This window comes from Folsomia candida, unplaced genomic scaffold, assembly GCF_002217175.1.
Source record: "Folsomia candida strain VU population unplaced genomic scaffold, ASM221717v1 Fcan01_Sc061, whole genome shotgun sequence".
NCBI lineage: Eukaryota > Metazoa > Arthropoda > Collembola > Entomobryomorpha > Isotomidae > Folsomia > Folsomia candida.
In genome coordinates this window covers 106,810-124,200 of record NW_019091253.1, presented here as the reverse complement: position 1 = coordinate 124,200, position 17,391 = coordinate 106,810, and the positions used below count along the sequence as shown (strand labels likewise).

The 17,391-nt window shown below is 35.8% G+C and overlaps 2 protein-coding genes across 7 annotated transcripts in view; one reads left to right on the top strand and one right to left on the bottom strand.

The window, feature by feature from the left end:
- Positions 1–17,391, bottom strand: part of LOC110862585 (phosducin-like protein) — a 28,255-nt gene that overhangs the window by 6,654 nt on the left and 4,210 nt on the right. Inside the window, exon 1 of one of the 2 annotated variants that reach the window (XM_035845678.1) lies at positions 408–430. The exons of the other annotated variant lie outside the window; for it this stretch is intronic. Within the exon in view, the coding sequence (XP_035701571.1) occupies positions 408–415 (8 nt within the window). The 5' untranslated portion in view covers positions 416–430. Of the gene's footprint in view, positions 1–407; positions 431–17,391 lie in introns of those variants that run through there. 2 annotated transcript variants of the gene reach the window in all.
- Positions 6,772–14,386, top strand: LOC110862586. Of its 5 annotated transcripts, none has more exons than XM_022111806.2 (5): positions 6,772–7,316; positions 11,853–12,235; positions 12,699–12,742; positions 12,818–12,931; positions 13,367–14,386. In XM_022111806.2, exons 2-5 carry the CDS (start codon positions 11,915–11,917, stop codon positions 13,521–13,523), a joined length of 636 nt encoding a protein of 211 aa, XP_021967498.1. In that variant the 5' UTR covers positions 6,772–7,316; positions 11,853–11,914; the 3' UTR covers positions 13,524–14,386. The 5 variants fall into 5 exon arrangements, with proteins under 5 accessions (XP_021967498.1, XP_021967497.1, XP_035701573.1 ...); XM_022111805.2 differs by lacking the exon at positions 6,772–7,316 and adding an exon at positions 8,927–9,316; XM_035845680.1 differs by lacking the exon at positions 6,772–7,316 and adding an exon at positions 8,927–9,889.

Sequence of the window (17,391 nt, the reverse complement as noted above, 5' to 3'; positions counted from 1 at the left end):
CTCAAATTCCGTAAAAATTATGAGTTTGTAAAAAATCATTTCATAATTTCATCTTGTACAAAACAAAGCTTCACATCGACGCAATTCACGCGGACTTTGGTAACTGTATAAACTCTGTAAAATCATTTTACAAGATAAAGAGACGCCCTCAATCTGCATAAATAAGTTTACAAAAAGTTTTCAATAGTCTTGTAACCTGATTTTCTTTCTGTATAAAAATATCGAAGCATTACTAATTTTACCGAGTTACAAACATCCGAGTGAATTTTCTCAATAAATATGAAACACAATTTCATCGCTCGCTAAAACTCATAATCAACCACCCAATGCACTTTAGTTTACAATTCATTCACACCGAGTTTACATTTCCAATCCGACAAAACAAACAATTCCTGAACAACACAAACCTGTCCATCGGCACGAATATGCTAAGGACCCTGCATTCAGGGTGTGCTTGATTTTCGTGGAATTTTGACCATATTCCTCACGTGAATGAACCCCTGCCAAATCGATAACGTACTTTATGCCAGGTTCCTAACCAACTTTGTCCGCCTGCACCACGAGATACGATAGAAATCCATTCTCATGAAAAACAAATGATGGCTGCACACTTCCAACGAGAGCTTTACTTTAAATTATCAAAATCCATCCGGCCAACGGACGGCCAAATCAAACAAGCCAAACAATAATATGAAAATAAAAAGTCAATAGTAATCCTACAGTTGGATGATCAACAGGGGTCTTGCAGGAAGGATGGCACCCATTGATCGTTAACAAGTAGAAATTCTGCTTTACAGGAAATTTAGCATTAAATTTCCCCAGAAAATTAATTTTTCTGTGACTGATCTGTGCTAAAAAAAGTTCTGTAAAATTTTTGTTGCTAAATTATTTTTAGGGGAAGCGTCTATAAAATTAATCTGGGAAAAGGACTTAAAAATTCTGCACATCCTTTACGCACACCATAATTTTGAGTCATGTCCAGTTTATAGTTTGTCCAAAATCAAGAATTCAGTTTGCAGTCCACTTGCCAATCATTACAACGACTCGCAGTGTTCAAAGTGCAAATATTTGCAGAGAGTAATATGAAACAAGGCTCGTATGTTATTACATATAAAAACGATAATGCGATACGGGGCCGTTCTATTTTTACGCCATGTGATATTATTTTTTGCCTAAAAATGTAATACTTATTTAACATGTATGTAAGGATAGGAAAACAAAAAAGACTGGCTGGCAAAATTGGTGATGTAATAATTGAACGATCCCAAACTATCTATGCGGAAATTGAAACCCAAATATTGGATGAAAAACACATAAAATGGAGTAAACTCTATTTCGGCTGGAATTTTGTCCAGTAATAGCATTCCAACTTAATATTTAATAATTCTCAAATCTCAATTCACAAGATTAGATTGCTTTCCTGTTTTCCAAAATCTGACAAAAAAACGTCATAATTCATCTCACCGCAAAATTAAAACGCATGCAAAAATAGGCCATTTTTTACCAAGTTATAAACAAATCCCAATACAGACAAGTTTCAAAATCAAAACTGACACAAAAAATGTACACGCTTCAAAACAAATCGAACTAAAGTCAAACCTGGTATTAAAAAACATGTCAATTTTTATATGTAAATAACATATTGACAATATACGTTATCGGGCTACGAGTTATGGGTTCAAATGTGATTATCACATTTTTTAGTACATATTCCTGAAAAATTGAATTCTTTATTATCGCCAAAGCACGGTCAAATTGTGTAATTTGGTCGCAAAAAGCACATTAAATTGCAAGTATGTAAATGCGTATGTATGTACATCCAGTAACGCTTTATCACCAAAAATAATTTTCCAAGAAATTTAAGTTTCTTAAATTAAATTTCCCAAAATAATCCTTAAATTTGCATACTGTCATCACCCTGAGTGGGATTTTCTTATCAAATTATTTACAGTGACGCTTAAACTCCGAGAATAAACAGGATGTCTCCCGCCCTGAATTTCGCCTTCACAAAATTCCGCACCCCCTCCTCTCCAGGAAGACACCTTGCAAAATAAATAAATAATTCAGCCGGGCAAAAACCAAACGAGGTGAGGCAGGCAGCGTGGACCGGGCGAGTCGTTCATGTCGAGATATATTATGCACGCCGATAAAAAATTAAGGTCAGCAGAGCAGCTCCATCCATTCCTCCCCGGTTTTGTTCTCCAGCACAGATATCATAAATAAACAAGTAGTCAATGAATCCATCCATCCATCGATACGTACCTTTCCCTCTTCTCCTTCTTAAAAATTTCATTTTATCGACACACCGAGTAAAACATGCCAAACATAAATTCTCCTCGAAATGAACAATTCCAGAGGAGCTTAATAAGTGGCCGCACATCGAGTGTGTGACCAATTTTCGGGGAATTTTGACCCCTTGTGACTCATGCTATAATTAACGGAAGGATACCTGCATCCTCACCTTGGTTCGAATCTGTATGCACAGCCCCTGCCAGCCACTCTGGGGAAACTAAATAAACAAGCAACAATGCGGAAGTAAAAAAAGAAGCCCAGCAGAGGTTTACTAAATATCGAGGTATGGATATGCATCATGATTTTTTTAGTTGTGACATAAAATTCGGGAGAGAAATAAACCATGAAATCGGGGCTAGTTTTAGTTCATCCCAATGTTATGACGGGAAACAGGAAACTTTCGACTAAAGTAGAACAAGATTTTGAATCAGATTTGTAAATATGTGTAAATATTTGTATGTAAATACAGTGGTACAACCAATATTATTGTCTCCGTCTTTAAATCTGCACCGACACAGCATTGGTAACGATTTGTGATGAAATTCATATCGAATTAGATTTTGCTATTTAGCTATTAGTTAATAATTAGATAACAATTATTTATTGTAAAATACAACTTTCTTATGTACTAACAAAATTGAAAACTTGGTAGTGAAAGTAGTAAAATGTTGATATGTCAAATTTGTGGTACCCTTGTTTCCGAAATTATTTAGAGTGTAAAAGACAATGTTTTTGTCTCGCATGGGAAATAATCTATTTGTACTTTCTCTTACTTTCTCTTCCCTTCAATCAACCCTGCATCATTACGGCGTCACCTTAAAATGGTGGGTGGTCGTGCAATTACTTTCACTCCACCTGTCTCATCTTCCTCCTGCCCCACCCCAAGCAACCCCATCAACCCAACCACTAACTCACCACCTGGGGCAACTGCTTTCTCCAGAAAAACTAAGTGTACATGAAAGTTTGACGTTGTCTCTCATTTTTGTCACATTTCTACATTTTTTATCACATCAACTTCTCCATAATCACGCAGTCAGAAAATATGGTGAATTAACCAACACGAGCGAAATAAATATACATTCCTCGACATTTCTTTCTTTTTTGGATATCATCAGTATCAAAATTTCATAAAGTTTGGAGATAGGATTTGGAAATACATAGAAAGTCTAAACTAGTATACACTCTAAAGAATCTGGTAATAATCTTTTACCGGGCAGTTAAGAGGTGCAAATTTATCCAGATTCAGCAATAATTGTTGTTTGTTATATAAGAAAAATTTTGGTTTTGTACAAAATAATTAGAATTTTCCAGTAAATAAAATTACCAATTACGAATTTGGCTTTCTCCGCTTTGAGTTAACAGATTACCAATCTGGATACCTCAAATTATCTAGAACTACAATTTCGTAACACCTTGTCACCAAATTATTAAGAGTATCCCATACATATCTGAGGATGAGGAACAACATAGATACGTACACACGGAGCGACGGAACCTGTCCCGCATTTATTAGTTTCACTCATCCAGAGGAGGTCTGAGTGGAGGGGAAAAAGCCATTACGCCTCGCACGAAGGCCGAATAATGAAATGACTTTCTCCTCTTTCTCGTACCCTGCCCACCTGTCCAAGCCCCATTATTACCAGTGGCGACGAGGGAAGGAGAAAGTCAATCGACTATTATTAACTTGATCCTCCACCAAAAAAGTGACACAGCCAATCCCATGTCCCATCACAAATCGAACAGGGTTGCGATTTCACTGCTAATTTGATTATCTATGTTTAAGGGGTACCAGGTTATTTATGTTTTAGCACAAACTATTAGATATATTTTTGCACCCAATTTGGTTATGCTTTATTACCAACGAGCTGAAAAGGCTGGTGTACATGCAGGATTCGTAATCAAATTGCATAAGTAATTCGAAAAAATGTATAAATTTCGAAAGTTCATTGCGTCATACTGCACTTTATTTATTTATTTACTTACGTCCCCGTGGAGGGAGAGGCTGTGGAAATAGTGGAATTATTGCGAAACAGGGCTTCTTGGTCTTGCCTAGTATTTAAAAATGTATAAACTTTCACCCATTTCACTTCACCACGTGTGACGAAACCCTACTTTCACTTTCTGCAAACACGGAGAGAAAGTACGCATCAATGCCAAATTGATGGCTGCACTTGCCCATTTCATTTCGTACTATCCCACTACTGATATCGCACAAATGGAGTTAAATTGACTTGTACCACGGCCACTTTCCGAACTATGTCGACAAGTATGTAACACAGAAAAATATGGCTGCCCTAAAACTAATCAGGCATAAGTGCCAGGCAGTAATTTAAATCCAATCAGTCCAATAAGTAAATATTTACCTGAGAACTAATTTCTCCTTCCTTCCGCATGTACATAGGCAGTTTGTCTTAATACGCACTAATTTACAACCAGAAATCAATTAAACTGAAGAATAATGCAAATATGCAGGAATTTCTTTTGAGACTGAAATTAGACACAGGTTATTACACAATTATTCTCGATTCTCTGCTAAATAATGTGGTGGCAATGTCTACCCGGTTATATTTGGACCGATTTGTCATGTATGTACACACATGTGTAAAACTGACGCTCATTTGCCACGAAATTTTATTCCATGCACAAATAATTGGTGACAAATTAAAATTAAGTCGGCAACAAAATACTTCTAAACTTGACGAGTTCACATTGCTAGTAATTAGCTGATATATTTTGTTACCTACATAATTATTTACCGTGTACACTTCTGGTCCTATGATGGATGGCAATGTAGCATATTATATAATTACTGCTGAAATCCATTAAATGAAGATAATTTAGCTAAGGAGATGGCTTTGGCTTTGGCATAATTTGTGACGCATTACAATAATTTACAGACGAATGCATAGCATAATTTCTTCTCCGGAGTAATTTCGTCGGACTCGTAGTAAAGTAGTAATCATGTCAATTTCCATACTAATTTCAGTGAAGAAGACTCCCAGCTAACTATGCGTATGCCCATCATGCATTCCATTCCAAATCCAATCACTCAAGAGACCACACTCTAAATAATCCAGTAACAAAATACTTCATCCTACGGTGGCCAATTTCAATTTCAGTGAAATATTATTAATAAAATGTACGAGTGAAAGTTTCCCTGTAAAACTTTCACTTAACCGATTTTTTATTAGTGTTTTTTGTCATTTTCGAAGCAAATGCGTGTATTTTTTTACCAAAAAATCTAAATTGTATTCAGAAATTTTATATTCCTACATTCTTACTACTCGCAAAGTTCATAATAATTAGTCCTTTGTAAAAAATCCTTGTAAAAAATTTGTCTCAGAGCCAGATAAAATTTATTTAGAGTGCATCCTATTTCCCTCTCTTTTTAATCCTTCATCGACCAAAAAAATAAGTAAATAAAATAAAATAAAAAAACACATTTTTTGTAAAAAGAAGCCTTTCCAGCCTTTCTTTGCTACCTTTGTCACTCACTCACTCGCTCGGAGCCAGGTGGGCACGGACAGGTAGGCAAAGTTGACTTATTATTAACAAGGTAAAGAAAATGCATGCATAATGTCAATTTCCTTCTTCCCAATGGAAGACTCATTAGTTTCCTGGCCTGACATGGACTCCATTACTTGCAACCAACCACATACCACCACTACTTGAACCCTAATGACATGTAGACAACACGCATTCCACTCCTTACCTGCCTCATTACAATTTTTACCTTCACCGCCGACCACCGCATTTCCATCTCATCAAAAATAGCTGCACCCTAAATAATATGTGGCAGGCAGCCGAATCGACATAATTCCCGGTGACAATTTTTTTCCTACCCAAAGCCCCGATACCACCACAAAAAAATGAGTAAACTATAATGGACAGGTGCCTTGTCACCATATTTTCTCATTTTTTTCCAATTTTTCATCAATCCTACCATCAAACTAAGGAACAAAGTCACTGGCTTGGCTGGCGTGCTGGCTTCGTGCCAACTAATCCGAACCAAAACGTACCAACAAGTCACTTGTAATCGAGGGAGGGGATAAATCACAACAAAACCCAAACCACGAGGGACTAAGTTAGCAAGTAATTCCATCAAATCAAATCATTTCCTTCCTTCCTGGACAAAATACCTCAATTTATTCCTCCATCTCCATTTCCACCCATCCATCCGACGTCTAGTGATTTACTCTTCGCCACAATAAGTACAATATTTGGGACGCTGCGTAAAGCACGTGTGGAGATCCATGCTTAGAGAATTTTGACCCCATGGAAGCCGAGTAGGATGCATTGACCTTTGCCCCTCCCCCATTAAATCAATTACATGCTTTCTGCACGGTCCTCTAATCAATAATGCTTACAATTTCCTCCGTGGAATTGTTACCGTTATCAATTTTACCAGGGAAAGATAAGGCCTTAACTTAATACAAGTAGTGAATGAATGAGTGGGTGGACGTATGCGTGTGTTTTGAAAGGTGGTAATAATCATATCAGCCAAAATTAATGGAATCTGTGGGAGGAGTGAGTCCAGGTACAGGTGTAAATTAATAAAAGTCCGCCATGAAATGCAGCCACGTTTTCGTAGTGAAGAAGGGACCGACTGCATAAAAAAGTCAGGTGGTGAGACATCAAACACAAACCAAGAAAGGTTCATACTGGGCAAAAATAAAACTGAATTTAGTTCATATCGAGAAGTCGAGGAGAAAGCAGCAAAAGTTCGCAATTCAATGAGCTGTATAGCTTTACTATTACGTGAAGAAAGTAAGGATAAGCTATCGAAGTTGTCGATATGTAAGTTCGAAATAAAATAAAATTTTATCAAAGAGTGTTTTGGGGCAAAATGAGAATTTTTGAGTTTGATAACACCGAAAAAGTAGGCAGTGAAAGCTTCCCTATAATCAAAAGTGAAAGTGTCGAGTAAAGTTAGAATCACTTATAATTAAGCAAATTTTCCGTTTCACGTCGTCCTGTCCATGAAACCGTGAACTTTTTGGATTTCACGAAGATCTTTCAAAAAGGTGAGGTTAAAAAGTACATCAGTAATAAAACATTTCAATTGCTTACATGAATAGCACTAAATTTTGTCTTATACAAAGCTCAAATCACCTTTTATTCATAAATCAAAAGATCTAATTTTTCTATAGATTCAAAATTCTGTATTCAGCTTGTAGGATAATTTTTACAACATTTATTGGGTTACAAACATTACATGAATACTTCACAAATATCAAGCTAACAAATTTTGGATGGGAAAAGTTATAAAATAATTTAAGAATCAAGCAATAAAAAAAATTTACTCCCGAAATGGCGTTTCAGTCTGACAAATATTTAATTGAAGTTCAACCAAATTATGTTCCTCCAAAATGTCTCACAAGTTCAAAATTTCAAATTTTTTCAACCTTTCTTAGGTTGAAACAAACATTTTTATATGTGTGAATTTCAAAATGCAAAAAATTCTCTTAACAAAAACCTCACTCTGATATATTTGATGAATTCCTTTTTCCAACAAAAAAGTCTCAAATTAAATAAAATGAAAAAATCTAATAAAAGGAGAAGAACAAATAAAGAGTTGTCTCATCCACACGTTTTCCATCCTTGTCATGTCATCATCATCCTTTTAAATTCAAATCCTACACATTTTTCGGTATTAAATTCCATGCAAAAAAATCATCCACTCTTTCATACATACGATTACGAATGGCGTCCTACTGTAACAATGAAACAACCCACGACTACAAAGTCGACACGATACATAATAAAAATCCTCTCGTCTCATCTCTCCATCGTACTTTTATTACACATTTTTTAAATAATTGACACTGTTCACGCCAGCCTTGGGTTAAAATTACTTGACAATTTTTTCCAAAATTTAAACACGCCAATTTTAATGTTTGTAAAATTTTTACCAACCCAAATAAGTTTCCCAAGTTGTTGTTTCCTAAACTTGCTTAAATTTACACACTCACATGCGTTACAAGAAAATACAAATGTCCATTAAGTAAACCCCGTACTATTTCTAACCTTTATTTCCCCCGAGATTATTTTGCCTTCAAACTTGCCAATTTTGCAAAAAAAGAATCGCACAGTTAGCAAACTATCCGTGCAATTCCCTCCTTAAAAATTAGTCACATTCAAAACTCTTCAAATAATCATAATAGCAACTCCTCAGCTCCCACTAAATTTACTATTTAACAACTCATAACTGCTACTCCTCTCACATAATACTTATCCCTCGTTAAAGTGCCATCGGCAAAATGCCATCCTTTCATTTCAATCCTACTACAACACAAGAATCTACTTACTTACCAATCCCAGTTACTTATTTGTAGTAAGGACCGTACGTAAAGGGTGGGACTCATTTTCCGACAATTTTGACCCTTGTCGTGCTAACCCCGACTTAAATTTGTGCCTGAATGCTTGACCCTTCAAATCAAACCGACCACATCCTTGGCGCACCCTCCTTCAACCAACTAACTATCATGACTCCATATGTATACATTCATTTCATTACTTTTGCCAGCATGGAAAAGATTATCAGGATCATACATATGAGATAAAATTATACTTGCTGCGTACAAACCAACCCTTTTTTCCACTTCTTCTTATGTATTTACCTCGCCAGACCAACTAAACCTCTGCTCAGTCGTGGTTTCATAGTCAAACTTGTCCAATCTATGTGCTCGTGTCTGAATTCATCCCACCTTTGTCCCCAACACGTTGTTCCCATCATCGAACGAAATACATAATCTGTGAAACCAAACTATTCAAAACTATATCTATTCGATGCCTCCACGACTTTAGAAAATTATTTTACACAAATTCTGCTTCTGTCATCGTTCTCGCAATCTCATCCTCATCAAGTGGTCACATCTCAACAGGCAGGAGATACGCGTATTAAAGAAACATCAACCTTTTTCAACCAACCTAAACACACTTTCCTCATTCATCCCAGTCAATATTTTCACTCGGATCTTAAATAGTAACTCTTGTCAACCTTTTTCTACGGATCAAAATCAGGGTACAAATCTAATCTAAAAAAAAACGCGTATGTGTGTAACTAATTTAGGAAAAGGTTTGAAAATACTTGCATTACAAGGCTGGTGTCATTTATTTAACTGTGCGTGATAACAAGTCAATATAAACGTATATCTGTCGGTGGTGCAGAATTGACAGTACGTGACCAAATAATATTTATGTTATTGACTTGTTGAGGCAGATTAGCAGCGCGTTATTAGTTTTTCTCTCGTCCAGATTGTGTGCTATGAATTTAGTTGGTGGGCTGGATTCATCTCCGTCTCCTAATCTTCCAGGCAATATGTTTTCTTGGTAATAATATTTTCCTTTCGTCCAGGATGGAGACGATTAGAAAGGGATGAACTCTCTCGAGAGAGAGGTGACAGACAGTGTAGATAAACCAGAAAGAGAGTGCAGTGACGTTTAGTTTAGAAGAAGTGTCGTGAACTATTCGAGACAAGATACGAGTTAAAATAATACACGCCATAAAAATTTAAAAAGATTAAAAGACAAGCAGTTTTCTTTGCAAGGAAATCTCAACATTCCAAAAGTCAAGAGATTTGATTTCAAGAGGAAAGTGAGACTCGCTTTGTTTTTACTGGGTACAATTTACTCCAGAGATAAAGTAATACGAGTGGAACTTGGAAAAACTTATATTTTCATCGAAAACGACGAGTCGTAAGAATTTTTGGTTTTCTGAAATTTTTGTGATTTTTGGGAATGAGAAGAAACTTGTCAAAAATTCCGGTTTTCTTCTAAATATAAATCTCATAACGGCATTAAAGATTTACAAAATCTAACATTTGTACTAAAAACCTCGTAACCTTGCCTTGTTACAAACGTTTCTCTATGAGTTTTGTTAAAAAAATTTATAAAAATTGTCCGGTTTTACTGAATTGCAAAAGTTAGAGTGAACAATACCGTCTCAAAATTCATTTCATCTTCCTTACAAAAACACGAACCTGACTCGCACGTGTCTAAAAAACTCATGTTTTTTGTTTTTTTCACCAAAAATTTAATTCGACCACAAAACACGAAGCGTTCTCACCAAATGACAGGACTAAGTGTTGCATAATTGCAAAATTAGTGCAACATAATATTTAATCATAATTACACCTCCGACATGTCTGGTCTTCTTCTTAGATTACGTTACATGCATCGTAAAGTGCGGTGTATCACATGCCTCGAGACAATTAAGTTGCTTCCCTTTCCAACAAAAATGTCAAATTACTGGTTTACATGCAACAATAATGAGAACAATTTGTCATTCTCGAAACAAAATTCAATAAAACATGACTTTAATGCGACACAATAAACACACTCGCATTTCACGCGGATGTTTGTAACTTGTAACTTTTTTTAAACAATACTTTTCTACTTTTTACAAAGAAGCACGTTCTGTCTGTGCAAATTCATAAATTTTCATTTTGTAACTAGAGTTTTCCTCGTAATCTTCATAAGCCGGTGTATAGGTTTACCACGTTACAAAATTCTGTGCGTGTTTTCAAGTTTGCAGGAATCTGACAATTTTGGATTGTCTCAAATTAGCATAATTGTTTTCAAGTTTTTATTACAAAAAATACCGTTTATACGATTTTGCAACTTGATTTTCACTCGCAATATTTGTAAATAAAGGTTTGTTGAAATTTATAAAGTTTACAAATAACAAAGAGAAGTTCTCAATTACTCAAATGGAATATTTCTCTGTAACAATGCTCCATTAAATTTAACAAGAGTATAAACATGTCAATCAACAATTATTTATAAACCTCTTAACGGAGCGTGCATAAAGTAATCGATGGTGTTTTTTTGTCAGAGAAGAATAGAATGTCTTGAGTCCTACCCCCTCAAAATGACGTGCTTTATGCACTTCCCCAAAACCAAAGATAAACCTGTAAAGTGTCAGTTTTATTCGTTTGTTGCCACACAATTACATACGAATTTATTTGCTTGCGCATACATAAATATTTTCCTCATCGTTAAGAAAACATTAAACAAATTCAAATTTCTCAGAATTCCACTACGATTAAGTTCCATCTACTCGTATAAATTGCAGAATTTCTTCATAAACCTACACAATTTAGGCCGGAAAATCACAGTATTTTAATAAAATATGTTCCTAATTTGTAAGAATTGTTCGTCACAAATTTATCTTACTTCACAGTCTTAAACTGACCACAAAATGTCAAATTCTATACAAAAACCATTTAACCCTTATGTATCTGTATACCATCCACGCCAACTTTGTAAATTTTATATTTTTTTATTTTGGTAGTGTAATACGACGATTAAAAAATTTCGATTAACTATCATCGTTACACACAAAAGTTTAAACATGGTAAAGCTTCTAGTTCATTTCCTTTATGAAAACTTTCTGAATTTACCAAGCTTACAAATTTTACGTACAATGTATAATATTAATCTCGCAAATAATTTTACAAAAGTTACACAGTTTACATAATTACAAACCCTTCAAACAAGAATTACATAACTCATTACTCTGCTGACTAATAATATGATCTCACTCTAATTGTTTACAGGATGTCCTCCTCTTCTTACTCATCATCAAGATAACCCCTTATCCACATCCCCATTAAAAACCATGACGCTTATCTCCTTCCACCGCCGCCACTGTTCGATAAGTGGTTACAATCTCCTCCTCCTCGTCGTCATCCTCTCAGCCGCCACCAGGTCGATCGCGATGATTGCGGACTACGACGCTTCGGACTACGAGGTGACCTTTATTCCGTGGGGGGCGAGGTGCAAGATTCCCGCGGGAGGGGAGCTCCTCCTCCCGCACGACGGGTGTGACGGGACGAAGGGCATCATCTGCCAGAAGTACTCGCAGGGCAACTATTGCGGCTGTCCGATCGAGTCCCCCTTTCTCTCGTATGACAAGCGGAGTGGCGAATGCAGACGAAAGGTAAGGTTTTAAATACCGAGTTGTTTCTATAAATTCATTTATCAATCCACGAGGGAAATCTATTGTAAACTAATAATTAATATAAACCTAATTAATCTAGTTATTTTGGGGCAGTTGATCAACTCGATGTTTCAATGTGCAAGTGTACAAGTTTGATAAAACCCAGAGACGCTCAAAATGATCTAAAGTGTATAATAGACTTTCACGCCGAATGTTGGTTGGCAAGATCCGTGGAATTTAGTTGGTTACTGCAAATATGCACGTGCAATGTCAATGAGAGTTGCAAAATCTATACATAATGAAAGATTTTTAGTATAGAATAGTTCCAAGCGTGGTATAGGTTTAATTTTTTTGATCCTCGTAATTTTATCGAAATTTTAAATTTCAGAAATGATTTATGTATTATCTCTCGCATTTAAAAACTGATCTGTATAATTAACTAACTTATTTTTACCGATTTTAGCCTGGTGAACTATGCAAATACGTCAACACGACGGCACACCCCGAGTAAATAAACAACAATAAATGCATAATTATATGTGCAATAATATTCACTAGTAATAAAATTACTTATTCTTCTAGTATTTATGACAAGCTTCCCAGGATAGTGAAGTGTCATCAGGCAGCAGAGTGTGTAAAACGCCTGGTCACGTCCTCCGAGGCGCTGGCCAAACCGACCACCAAGGAGGAGTCAAAGTAAGCCATTTTTATATACTGGGCCTCCTCAGACACACGAAAAAATCGTCGCTTCGAAGTTTGCTTTGTTTTTCGCTTATCGATAACATGGCAAGAATTATGAAAATTGTAAAATTTTGTTTCGACTTCAGCTAACCGACCTTAACCCCACTTCTGAGTTGAGTTTCTGTTCGCTTATCCCAGAGCTCGCTTATCAGGAAGCAAGCGAAAAACTTAGCGAAATTAGAAACGACGATTTTTTCGTGTGTCTGAGGAGGCCCACTATTTATTTCCTCTTGCGAAAAATGTACGGCCACAAGTTTTGCGCAATTATTTTATCCTGACCAAACCCTGGTCATTTTGAGTCAAAAAATTTCTCAATTTACGAGACCCACCAACTTTCCCTGATAAAATTTCTTCACAATTTTCTTTAAAAAATTCTACTTGCGTTTTCAGATGCGTCTGTCGCTGGGGTTATCTCGTCTCACGGGACGGATTGAGTTGCGACTCTGTCAACAAATCCGCCTCCCTCTTCTCCTCCGGCCAGGAGAGGAACGTCATCGTCTTATCCAATCTCCTCGGTCTTATCTTCCTCCTCCGCTGGTGGCAATGACGATAAGTGCAAACGTTTTGGTGATAAGTGCAAAAAAAACAGTTTTTTACCGCAAAACAGGGGTGCAAAATACCTGAAGAAATTAACTAGTCAAAGTTAATTTAATATATAATTAACCGCGAGAGATGTGACTTCCGGTCAACGCCAAACGCCACAACTCATCGTCAACGACGACGTAAGAGCTCAGATTACACGAGATTCGCAAATTATTTCAGTAATTATTGATTCCTATAAATATTTTAGAGTAGATATATTAATTACATTTATATAATTAGTTATTTACGCAATTCACTCGGACGTTTGTAATCCAGCAAACTGTAAAATAATTTGGCACACATTCGCAAAATATTCGTAGAGACGCCCGTGATCTGTGTAAGTTTGCAATTTGCAATTTTTGTAAACCTGTAGAAACGTGTGTGCAATAAGTTTGTGGAGTTTACAATCATCCGAGTGAATTGCTTAATATTCGTTACTTATTAACGAAAAAAGATGCCACTCGACTGCTAAATATATTTAGTTTTAGTTCATTCACTAAACGTTAATTAGCAATTAAGATTTAAAGTCAATCAAATCATTATTCATTAATAAGTTAAGTTTGTACTGTAATTAAGTTCTTGAGCAATAATTAACTTGCTGATAAATTATTCTTCACCAATTTCTGCTCTCTAATCTTCTCATGCAACTATATTTATTTTTATGTAAAGTTTTAAAAAAAATTGAAAAACTCAATATTTTCAGATTAAAAACATGCCATGTTATTTTCCGTTTGCAAACAATATTAGTGCAAAAATTATATAATTAGAGAAAGAGTTATATCATTTTGTCGAAATTTTTAGTGCTTGCGAAAAATAAATTTGTATAAAGAAACGTAATCATGAAAAAAAACTAGATTTTTGTTAACCATTCATTTACAAAATTGCTGATGAAATCACATAAAATTTCATGTGTCAATTATTCGTATTTATTATGCTTCAGCCCCGATCCTTCACTTCATATCAAAAACTAACGAAGCTCGAATTGAATTTGCAGATGTAGAATTGTGACCAGAATTTAAATTGCATTATTTATCCCTGTCCAGCCCAGTTGGGGTCCAGGCTTTAGAAATCTCTTCAACATTTTTCCTGCACAGTCCCTGTTTTCAACGCCCATTTTTTCAATTACATATAATTACATGAATGCACTTTATCCCATTAAAGGATCAACTCCACTCATCAGCATACCTGAATCTACACAAAAACCAAATTAAGCATTGTACTTATGTATACGCTTTATGCACGGTCCCAAATTACGTGCATATGAAGAACAAGTATCCTTCAATATACAATAGATATTTGTCATTTTTATGTGAATAAAATGTACATTTGTTAAATGAGAGAAACGATAACTAAACATTTTAGTCAGTCAACGTGGGAAGAGATTGCTTTTATGGAATGGTGTTTATAATTAAATTGGGATATGATTTGATGTCTTGTTTTATCGACAAGGACGTGTTGATCTTGTCTTTTAATGTGTCCGCAAGCAAATGTTTGTCGGAAATGAGGAGTTGATGGAGTAGTTGGTATCCAATGTCAAACGACCCCTGGCCGACGACATAACGATAAAATTAAGTATATTTCGCGGATATTGATTGATACTTGATTGGAGTAATTGGGAGGGTGGAATTTTGCTAGGGCGGTATTACTTACTTGCAAAGAAACCACGCGAGGAGTCAGATTTTGACGCCCTTTTCATATCCTGATATTTTTTAATGCAAAGCGTGGGTGCGATTTCCGGTTTCATCCTCTGTCCAGACTTTCGTTTTTTCTTACAATTGCATTTGAAGCAGTTCCAAATTTTTGGGTAAAGAAAAGTTACAGAAAATTGTGTAAAATTTCGACGTCGCAAAGTATTGTTTATGTTAGTTACATTAGTCACATATTTTTTGTAGATGTGGCATTCGGTTCGGTCTAATAAAGATAATTTATTGTCGATAACTACTTGACCAGCTAGGAATAATTTTCCACACAAATTTGATAGCATTTTAGTGATTTACTTATTGCAATACTTTGTACTTTACAAAATACAAAAAGGCCTTGGATCTGTGAAAATTCATGTAAAACCGATTTGTAACCTGATTTTCCTTCGTAGTCTGTACAGACTTACTTATGGAACGCTTTACAAGTTTACGAAATTTACTGCATTACAAATATCTGCGTAAATTTCTTAAAAATTCTCATCGCTAACAAATTTATGCCTGTCGTTTAATAGTTCATAAGTGACTTCACATTTTTGCAACATATTTCAGTAGTTTCATTAGGACGGAGACGTGTCAAGTATGGTATTTTCCATAACAAAAACTCGCATTTTTTAGTGGATAATAAATACTTTACTCATAACAATCTCCATATCATAAAACTTCGCAATCACAAAAGTAAACTAAAAACAGAGGAATAGTTAACTCCGTGAAATTCGACCTATTCTTTAACCTTTCGACTTCCCGACGAGAAAAAACAAGTCGAAATAGGGCCATGCATAAATACCATGGTCAGAGTTAATCATAATTTACGCTCAAAATGTGCCTCGAAATTATTCACATCCTTTCCGCAGGGCAGAGGTATGTATATAGTTCAGAATCTGCGCTACCTCTTTTACCACCACAATTGTGGTAGGTAATACTAAACTGAAAACCATATCAAATTCTGGGCATAAATTTGCGACGCTCTCGCACTACTTCTAACTAAACCAACCCGGACAGCGAAAATTTGCTGAAACGACACGACCACGCTTCAATTTCTGCAACATTTTAATACAAGAAAAACACGCTAGACGAATAATCCAATCCACTTAATTATTACTAGCACCATAAAGAATTTCAGACTTCACAAAACAACCTACATAGCCTCGCAAATTCGCAACTATGACAAATTCCGCAACAGTTTGCACACGACTTAAAAACAACTAAAGGGCCACCAACAAGGAACAAAAAATTCATATTTATGAACACGTCGATAGTTGAGCATAAAGAATGCCACTCATAAAAGACACCCAAAACATCTTAATAAGGGCCAAAATTCTCAAAATATCAATCACATCCTGGTGAAAAATTCGCAATTAAAACTACACCACAAATGTGCCCAGTCAGCCAATAACTCAGCCATGAAATAAGGAATTAGTCTCATTTAAAAAAAACTCATGATCTGCTGCTCGCAGTGCTCACCAATAAATACGTTTTACCGACTGATTATCGATTACTGCTTATCCCATCTTTTCCTTACACACCCATCATTTGAAAGTTACAGGCAAACGCATAATTACATTTCATGACGCCACTTGCATCGGGCATGATTACGAGTTGAATCAGACCAAACCCATAATTTGGATGGAATGGAAGCTACACAAAATTCACATATTTTTCTCCTCTCGCGTCTTCAAATTTCGTGTGGTCTAAAATGCGCATAGGATTTTCCACGCTGCAAAATTATACACGACGCGAAATTACATCTTCATCTCTGAATTCCGAGTTGAATGAACATGTAACAAGATTCATGATGACATGCAGAATGGTTTTAATAATTCAATATCATTCCGATATAAAATTCGACTTGTTTAAGCAACCTGTGTGGTTCTTGTTTCGTTTTCTTGGTCTTCTTGGCCAAATTTATTTCCACCCTGTCGAGTTATCAGATCAGGGTGGGGGCCGTGCAGACAGGATGCGGGCAGGTGTGAAAATGGCATCAAAGATAGTGTCAAGATGGCATCTTGCTAGCACGCCCCCTCTGAACAGAACATCACGGTGGGATGGGTTTGAATTGAATAATGTGTATAATTTATAATACATTAAGGTGGAAAACAATGGAATTTTGGAATACTAAATTTGACAAGGTGACAG